Source organism: Podarcis melisellensis, assembly GCF_964234715.1.
Source record: "Podarcis melisellensis genome assembly, chromosome: 16".
Taxonomy (NCBI): Eukaryota; Metazoa; Chordata; class Lepidosauria; order Squamata; family Lacertidae; genus Podarcis; species Podarcis melisellensis.
The window spans coordinates 11,483,576-11,493,703 of NC_138533.1; the positions used below are offsets into that span (position 1 = coordinate 11,483,576).

Consider the following 10,128-nt stretch of genomic DNA (forward strand, 5'->3'; position numbering starts at 1 on the left):
TTCACACGCTCTTGCGCACCTGCCCTGAGCAAACCTGGGGCCAGAGTTCTGCAGCAGTGATAACCAAGAGTCCGCCCATACCTCCTCCTTGCATGCCAGAGTTTCTTTTTGAATTTGTTGTCTTGATCCAGAGTTAGTTGGCTCCGCCTGCCATTGTCTCTGGTCAAACCTCCTGTTGGGCTCCCCTGCCTTCCACCCCATCAGCCCTGATGGGCACCGGCCACCACTTAGTTTGACCCAGTACAGGGCCACTTCCTGTGTTAGCATTGGCTGCTCAGGCTGGGGGCCGACGGGAGCTAAGAGATCAACAACAGCTGCAGGGCCCACAGGTCTCCCCCGACCCCTTAGCAGATTCCTCCCCACCTCTCCATCTCAAAACCACTCCGGCCCAGCTTGAGTGGCTCCAGTTAATTTTATTACTTTCTGTGCTCTCTGATACAGTGTGAGTTGGGCAGGTGTGTGTGGCACAAACCGCCTCGGCCCGTTTTTGGAAGAAATCAAAACCCTTCACTCTTTTCCCCCCTGGGTAGAATTTTTTTGCGGGGAAGGTGAAATTTTTCAGTCCCTCTGGCCATTAGGACAGAAACTTGGTTGAAATAGGTGGTGGGTAGCTGGAGGGGGCAGTTTGTAGCAAAACCATCCATAGATTGGGCATACCGTAGGGGGCGGTTAATACCTATAGGTCTCGTTTTGGGGAGAATGGGTGCCTTCTTCCTGCCACCCTGTGTTGACTGTGGAGGGTCCACTTAGAAGGAAACAGGAGGGGGCGCTGTATCCATATCACTTGCAGAGTTTGAATTGTGCTCGGTTGAAGTGTATGGAGAAGTTAGCCTTGCAGTGGAACATGTGGAGGGGGGAATTTGAAAGTGGAAACCTCCACAACTGCCCTGCCAACCCCTTCCCCAAAACAGCCAAGACTTGGGCTTGGAGGTACATGGCAGCCTTCTCCTGCGCAAACCCAATTCAATGCTGAGCAGTGATAAGGGTGTCCCGGGACTGGAAGATGCGAGGGATGGGGCGGAGGGGAGAGAAGGAAATCTGAGCAGCCCAGATGTCCCCCTGGGCCCAAGGGGGTGAGGTGGGGAGACAGACATAGCTCAGAGGAGGGCACAGAAGAACTTTTTCTCTCGGAACGGGTTTTCGGAGGTGGGCACGGGGGTGATGAGGGGGTCCTCGCAGGCGTGGGCATCGCAGTAAGTCATCAGGTCTGCAGCAGCCTTGGAGACCTGCCAAGGGAAGGGGGAGAGTTGAAAACTCCAGCCTTCTGATGATGTCAGTTTGTAAAAGGATGCATGGCACAGAGAAAGCGGATAGAGAGAAGTTTTCCTCCCCAGTAACAGTAGGACCCAGGACAGATAAAAGAAGTTACTTCTTCAACAACTATGGAACCCTGACCCATAGGCAGTAGTGAGGACCACCAACTTAAGGTAAAGGGACCCCTGAGCATTAGGTCCAGTCGTGACCGACTTTGGGGTTGCGGCGCTCATCTCGCTTTATTGGCCGAGGGAGCCAGCGTACAGCTTCCAGGTCATGTGGCCAGCATGACTAAGCCGCTTCTGGCAAACCAGAGCAGCGCATGGAAACACCGTTTATCTTCCCGCCTGAGCGGTACCTATTTATCTACTTGCAGTTTGACGTGCTTTCGAACTGCTAGGTTGGCAGGAGCAGGGACTGAGCAACGGGAGCTCACCCCCGTCGCGGGGATTCGAACCGCTGACCTTCCCAGGACAGATAAAAGAAGTTACTTCTTCAACAACTATGGAACCCACTCCCATAGGCAGCAGTGAGGACCACCAACTTAGATGGCTTTAAAAGAGGACTGGACAAATTAATGGAAGAGAAGGCTACAATGGTGCCCTCCATATATTGCTAGACTACAATTCCCATCAGCCCAGCGAGCACAGTCAGTTGCCAGGGATGATGATTGGAGTTGGACTTCAGCAACATTTGGACAGCCACAGGTTCCCCCGTCCTGATCTAGCACAGCAGTGGCTTTCATAGGATCTCGTGCAGAGATGGCTCTTTCATCCTTTTAACTGGAGATGCACTGCTGCAAAATCTGGTACACTCTGCATGCCAGGCATGTGTTTTACTGCTGCTGCTTTCAAAAAATTATTTGCTTGTTTGGTTACCAGTTGTGTTTATCTACCACTTTCCTGCTGAGGGGCCTTTTCTGACTATAAAGGTAAAGGGACCCCTGACCATTAGGTCCAGTCGCAGACTCCTCTGGGGTTGTGGCGCTCATCTCGCTTTACTGGCCGAGGGAGCCGGTGTACAGCTTCCGGGTTATGTGGCCAGCATGACTAAGCCGCTTCTGGCGAACCAGAGCAGCACACAGAACGCCGTTTACCTTCCCGCCAGAGCGGTACCTATTTATCTACTTGCACTTTGACATGCTTTCAAACTGCTAGGTTGGCAGGAGCAGGGACTGAACAACGGGAGCTCACCCCGTCGCGGGGATTCGAACTGCCGACCTGATCGGCAAGTCCTAGGCTCTGTGGTCTAACCCACAGCACCCCCCGCATCCCTTTTTTCTGACTATATAGTTCAGTAAAAGCTCATTCTCGCCACATGAGGGTGCATCTGGGCAAGCCATGTGTTGCTTGCAGTTGTGACCAGAAAGCAGCTTTGCTGCATTTCTAGCAATTCAGGACTCAAGGGGGGGGGAGGTCTGTTCACCCTCCTCAAATGGGCAGAAACTTCACGTTCTTGGCACATGTCGAAAATTACAAGGGGTAATTGGATTCAATGGTCCTTGAGCACACAGACACACAGACTTGTATGGCTGCTCCGAAGCGAAGTGGTTGAGCAGCTGCTCTGCCTGCGGAAGGTGCCCGCCATACATTTAAAAGCACATGTCAGAATGCTGGACTAGATGGGTTTGGGGCTGATGCAGGAGGTCTCTGAAGACCAGTTGCTGGAAATCTCAAGTGGGGAAAATCACTGTTGAACTTAAGTCCTGCTTGTGGGTTTTGGGGCATCTGGTCGGCCACTGTGAGAACAGGATGTGGGACCAGATACCGTATTTTTTGCTCTATAGGACGCACCCAACCATAGGTCACACATTTAGAGGGGGAGAACAAGAAAAAAAATTCTCCCCCTCTCTGCTCAGCGCCCCTTCAGCGAAGTGGCAGGAGAAACGGAGCCCCTTCCTTTTCTCCTCCCGCTTGGCTGAAGGGGCACTGCGCAGCTCTCCCTCTCTGCTGAAGCCAGGAGAGTCTTGCTCTCCTGGCTTCAGTGAAGGCAACCCGAAGCCTCCGGAGCACAGCGGGACCTCCTGCTGTGCTCCAAAGGCTTCAGGTGGCTATCCCTGAAGCCTGGAGAGCGAGAGGGGTCGGTGCGCACCGACCCCTCTCGCTCTCCAGGCTTCAGCGAAAGCAATGCGAAACCTCCGGAGCGTGGAGAGAGCGCTCCCTCTGCACTTCAGAGGTTTCGCATTGCTATCACTGAAGCCAAGGAGCCTGCATTCGCTCCATAAGACGCACACACATTTCCCCTTAATTTTTGGAGGGGAAAAAGTGTGTCTTATAGAGCGAAAAATACGGTAAGCATCTGGCCTGATCCAGCAGGCTTACTCTACTGTGGTCCTTGCCACCCTTAGATTGTAAATCCCTTGGGGCACGGACCTGTTTCCCCCCTCCTCTGCAAGCTGCCACATGTACTGATAGTGCTACATAAATAAACACCAGGTCATCTTTTGGGGGGGCAATTTTTTTTTACTGATTTTCCAAATTTGGAATGCCAGGTCATTTCCCCCATCTAGCCCAATACTAGCAGCAGCTCTCCAGGGTTTCAGACTGGGAATGTTTGCAGCCTTGCCTGGAGACGTTAAGGATCTTCTTCATGCAAAGCAGATTCTCTACTACTAGAAATGAGAAGGGGTGAGGAACCTGTGGCCCTTGAGTGGCTGGCACTACAAATCCCATCAGCGCCAGCCAGGATGGCTAGGGATGATGGGAACTGGAGTCCAAGAGCATTAGCTGCGTGTGCGACACACCTGACCCCAATGGGGGGACCAGTAATCTACTGCCTTTTTGGCCCCCTTCTTCCTACCTTTATCCTGCACATGCTGGCCTCAATCTTCAGTTGCTCCACCATCTTCCGGGCCTGCCCAATACTCATAGTGCTGTTCACTGGAGTTTCGCCCTTCATGAGGATTCTGTGACAGAAATCATGGAGCAAAAGATACTATAAAAACACTGGGTGTTGCTGTGGACCCTATTTTAGGTGAGTTTTTTTTATATATAAAAAAGAGGATTGGTCAAATGTATGAAGGAGATGAGGACTCTCAAGGGCTATTTAGTAGCTAAATGGAACCTGCATGTTCAGAGGCACTCTGGATACCAGTTTATGGTACCAAATAAAAGCAGAAGGCAATTGCCTGTATAGGCTGTGTATATACCATACATTAGAAACACATGGCATCCCCCCAAAAATCATGGGAACTGTAGTTTACCTCTCACAGAGCTATAACTCCTAGCATCCTGAACAAAATACTGTACAGTGGTACCTCAGGTTAAGTACTTAATTCGTTCCGGAGGTCCGCTCTTAACCTAAAACTATTCTTAACCTGAGGTACCACTTTAGCTAATGGGGCCTCCATGCTGCCGCCGCACAATTTCTGTTCTCATCCTGAAGCAAAGTTCTTAACCCGAGGTACTATTTCTGGGTTAGCGGAGTCTGTAACCTGAAGCGTCTGTAACCTGAAACGAATGTAACCCGAGGTACCACTGTACCTAGGATTCTTGGGGGGGGGGAGGGGAGGGGAAAAATATTATAAATGTATGGTGTGTATGCTGCCCTCCCTTGCTTGGTAGCTTCCTGGCATCACTTGGAGAAACTAGATCCTGACCTGAATGAATTTTTGGTCCAATCTAGCCCAAAGTGCTCCCCCACCCACTTTTTATGCATCCTGATTGGTCACAACTTAATCTGGAATGAGCTGGGGCTGTAAAGCGGCCCACAATTTTTTGTCATTTTTTAAAAAATAAAGGATTCTTTTAGCCCACCCTTCAGGGAACATTGTCAGGCCAGCCTACAACACGGATGATAGACTGCAAGTACAAAATACAGAGTTGCGTGGAAATTAACACCTGAACAGAGCAGCAGCATAAGAATTAAATGCAACAGGTTGAAAACATCACACCATGTGTTTAGGGGGCATTTTGAGACACTCTCTGTTTGTGGGCAAGATTAGTTCACATAACAGCAAATCCAGGTTGTGCATTTATAGATGATTTGGGAGATCTTGGGCAATAAGCCCACTTCCACACAGTGGCGTAACGTGGGTTGTCAGCACCCGGGGCAAGGCAAGTGATTTGTGCCCCCTAACCCGTGGATTTGCGCCCCCTAACCCCCAGATGTTGCGCCTGGTGCGGACGGCCCCCCCTGCACCCCCACGCTACGCCACTGCTTCCACAAAAGAACAGCCTTTTTGTGATAAATAAAGGAATGTGAAAACACACTGGAATAAGTAGGATGACACTTGCTTTGAGGCAACATCGTCTAATCTCCCCACCGAGGAGTGAATGCTTGTTAAATAGCATCTATCATCTCATCTCCCTGCAAAGCAGTTTAGGAAGAAACCTCTATAAACAGGCTGTCTGGAAAGGCCCCTACGTTGCCTGCTAAAATCCTATGCAAATAAACATTTATTTGCCTGGCAGTAGAATAACATGAAAGACCACATCTACACCGTTAGTTTAAAGCACTATAATACCCCTTTAAACATCCATGGCTTTCCCAAAAGAATCATGGGAACTGTAGCTGGTTGAAGGTGCTGATGGTTGTTAGGAGACTCAATTATCCTCATGGAGCTACAATTCTCAGAGTAGTCTTACAATCAATCTAGGGCTGCCATTCGTCCAGATTTTCTCATTTATTTATTTTTTGGCCAATTTTTAAAATTGATTTTCCAAATTTCAACCCAATCTTCACTGATTATTACAAATCAACACCAAATTTATGAAATTTTAATTAAATGATTTCCCACTCGCCATTGTTGATGCGACCTTAGCTTCTAATATTACTGCATTAACTCTTTTACATTATCTCCATTTACAATCCATTACCCAAAATTATCCCTTAATTGTCAACTGTACTCTTAGCTGTTTCCATTCGTGTTGAAACAGTACCTAGAGCATTTACATACTTTTGTAAAACTTCAGGTGAGCATATAATACTGTGCTTCTTTTCCTTCCATTCTGTGCATGACAGTTCCGTATATGACAATCTTCATTGGCCTTATCCTCTGCCATTTATATCAAACGGATTTTCCCGGACATTACTATTATGTAAAAGGCGGAATTGACGTCTGGGAGGGATTTCTGAAAGGTGGCGCTTTGTCCTGGATCTTAGGCAAGGCTTTTACCTTTGGAAATGTGGCAACCCTAACCAGAAAACTCTGATTACAGATAGGTAGCCATGTTGGTCTGCCATAGTCAAAACAAAATAAAAAAATTCCTTCCAGTAGCACCTTAAAGACCAACTAAGTTAGTTCTTGGTATGAGCTTTCGTGTGCATGCACACTTCTTCAGATACACTGAAACAGGAGTCACCAGACGACTTCTGTTTCAGTGTATCTGAAGAAGTGTGCATGCACACGAAAGCTCATACCAAGAACTAACTTAGTTGGTCTTTAAGGTGGTACTGGAAGGAAGCAAACTCTGAGAATTACAGTTCTAGGAAGGGAACAAGGGTGTCTCCTAACAAAACTCAGCACCCCTGAAGAAATTGCAGCTCACAGATGAGGTGCCACAGCTTAGGAGGCCCACTCCTAAATTGCCACCCACCTAATTTCCAATTAATCTTTTTGTAATCCAGAGGAATTATATACTCTACAGTACACCACCTGGTTCTCCTCCTGTGAGTGCTTGTTAAATACAGGGTTGGCAGGGGAGAGTTTGAAATGCAAATACTCTGAACAATGGAACTTATTGATGTTGCTCAATCTAGCACAGTATGTCTACACTGACTGGCAGTGGCTTTCCAGGGTTTCTGGTAAGGGGCGGTCCCAGCCCGAGCTGGAGATACTGATCAGGGAACCTGGGATTTTATGCACATGCAAAGCAGATGTTGTGCCACTGGGAGCATGATTGGGAAATCGACAATATCCAGTGGTGATGTTGCCATGAAAGTGGCGCATCAGGTTAACCTTGATAAAGGCTGGGGCGGTGTTGCAAACTCCTGGCACTTGACCAGTCCCTGTCAAGGCTTCTTTTAACAAGAAGCTGTTAGCTTGAACCTGGACCTGTTTTCAAGGTCAAAGCTTCAAGGAGAGCTAGCTGCCCTCCAGACATTTCTTTGGGACTCCAATGCCCATCAGCCCCAGCCAACATGGCCAATGGACAGGGATGATGGGAGTTGTAGTCCAGCAACATTTTGTTTCTTCCTTTATAAACCACACTTCCATATAAAATATCACCAGGCAGCATACAGACAAAAAACACACAGTATTGCGATGACAATATCAAAGGTTGGGATGTTTCCCATCAACTTTTGACACTGTTAACCAAATGGCAGCTCCCAGGATTCCTTGGGGGGAGCTGTGTCTGCAGTGGTATAAAAGCGCTATAAATATATAGTGCGGATGGCGGTCTGAGTCAAATCAGAGGTCTGTAAAAGTGTTGTCAACCCCGGCTGGCAGCAACTTCTTAGGCCCAGACAGGGACTATTCCCATCCTAGCTAAAGACAATGGGGACTGATGGAGTTCTAGCAATAATCTAGGCCTTGCCTGAGGAAGAGAGCTCCAGCCCTCAGGCTAAGGAGTCTTGATTTAAGCCAAGATCTAAAACCAGGAATCTGGTGGTTGTATTTTTAATGGCCTGAGGACAAGAAGGAAAGGACAGGCTGTCTCTGGGATTAATGCAACAGCACTTTCCCTCACCGATCCCAAATATATAGGGAGAAAAGTTCAGGCCTTGGGGTTTGAAAGCCCTGGTAGCCAGCCAATGAATTTCTTTTTCCTTTTCTTAAAAAGGTTTCACATTCTGCCAAATGAAGTGACTACAGAAGGCATTGCAAGGGGGTTATAGGGATAGGCAACACAAGGACCCCTGCTAGTGGTAAGGTGGATTGTAAAGCCAACATGATGTTCTCCAGACTTTGTAGTCAGACTATAGGTCCCATCAGCCCCAGCCAACATGGCCAGTGGACAAGGATGATGGGAGCTGTAGTCCACTACCTTCTGGAGGGCATCATATCAGCTCATCCTGAGAGGAAATCCATTAAACCAGAGATGGGGAACCTGTTGCCTTCAAGAAGTTCCTGGACTTCAACTCACGTCAACTCTGAGCATGTGTCCTCAATTTAAGATACTGTATTTTCTTTGGGGCATCAGCCTATATGCCAAATATACAGTAGGTGTCAAGGAGTATTGGGGACAGGTCATAGTTCAGTTGCAGAAGGAACCAGGTTCAGTCTCCAGCATCTCCACCCATGCCTGAAATCCTGGAGTGCTGCTGCCAGTTAGTGTAGACAACACTGAAGTAGATGGACCAGTGATCTGACATGATATATGGCAGCTTCCTATGTTCCTTAATGTACCTTCGTTTTAAGGTTCATAGCTCGTTGGGCCATGGCTTCAGTGCCCTGCCTGAAACCCTGGAGAGCTACTGCCAGTCAGAGTAGACAGTACTGAGCCAGATGGAACAATGGTTTGACTTGGTATAAGGCGGTTTGCTATATTCCTGTAGCGAATGAATGCTATATGACCCACATGAGGTTTTTTCCCCTTTCAAGACAAAGAAGCTCCCCCCATTATCTCACTTCCTCCCTTTACAGCCCACCTTCCATGAGAACAAATACTCACCCCATGAGCTCTACCCAATCCTTTATTATTTTTAAAATTGCTGCCCCACCCTCACCTCTTTTCTTCCTTTTTCTTTTCTTATTAGATGCAAAAAAATAAAAGCAAGGGGTGGGGAGTGCAGAAAAGCTATATCAGGCAGGGAGATGTTACGAAGCATGAACAAATGGCAGTTCCAAAGGCTGGCATCAGAATTCAAGACCCCCCACTATGATTTCACATTTGTGTTGGTTCCCTTACGCTTGGCATAGCTGTGGGGAAGGAATCTCTGGCCAGAAGCCCTTTCCTCTATTTCTATCTGCTTCTCCTCCACTCCCCACCCCCAACCCAAGCAATCCAAGGAACGTAGACCATGGAAACACAAAGCTACGACAGCTACTCACACCCTCCTTCTTTTGTCTACCCTCTTGCCACATTTTATTTATATAGAAAAGCATTTCTAGACTAGCAGTTCCCACAAGGCAGTGTGCCACACAATACATACAATAAGAAAATCTACCACACTGTCAGAATAGTGCAAAATGGTCATTCAAATCCCTGGCTGATCAGGAAAAAAAATACATTAAACATTTGCATAGGCCCATCAACATTAGGTCTCTGCCCTGGAGAGATTCCATATGCCAGACAGCCTAATCTTCCCTCCCTGCATGCCAGGAGCCGCCTTCCACCCCCCACCTCAGAGTTGATGGAGATTTCCCCCCAATACAGACCTTTATTTTGGATCCCTGTTGGGAATGAAGAGATGGGGATGTAAATGTGGGTGCCTGTTGTTGATTTTTCTCAGCCTTGGGTGTGTTCAGATGATCTGGCGTAGAGAGGAAGACTCTGGTCCTCTCTCCCCACCTGGACTTGAGGGTGGGGGGGTAGAGGAAAGGGCGTGGGTGTTTTCCACAAGGCACCTTTCTGCTTCCTTCCCACCACCAAAGCGGTGACTCCACCCTGGTGTCTCCCCAGTACTCTCCTCACCTCTTCCAGGGTGGACCTTAATTAAATAGAACTGGTACCTAGAGGATGCTCCAACAAGCCACTTAAGGCTGGGGCTGAACCATCTCTGTGGCAGGGGTGGTGCTGGTTGTGGAGGTAAACCCCCCCTACATGGGTTTCTCTAAAAAGACGGCTGCTTTTTCTGGAGTGGAAGGCTGCAGTTGCTATGGAGGAAATTTAATTAAAGAGGAGAGAGATGAGGTTATGTGGGGAAAGCACAGCTAAGGAGTGGGGGCTGCTGGCCCACACCCCCCTCATGTGCGTAGTGGTACAGGCGCATGGGAGCTGCAGTACGGTGTCAGCATCTCCCTTTCATTTGGAAATCTGACATCAATGC

General features: G+C 48.3%; 1 protein-coding gene across 1 annotated transcript; it reads right to left on the minus strand.

Annotated features, from left to right (window-relative positions):
• Positions 1–393: 393 nt before the first annotated feature.
• Positions 394–9,927, minus strand: GNG3 (G protein subunit gamma 3). Its single transcript, XM_081892101.1, has 3 exons — positions 9,518–9,927; positions 4,054–4,159; positions 394–1,226 (listed from the first exon to the last, which is right to left on the minus strand). Exons 2-3 carry the CDS (start codon positions 4,150–4,152, stop codon positions 1,098–1,100), a joined length of 228 nt encoding a protein of 75 aa, XP_081748227.1. The 5' UTR covers positions 4,153–4,159; positions 9,518–9,927; the 3' UTR covers positions 394–1,097.
• Positions 9,928–10,128: the final 201 nt, after the last annotated feature.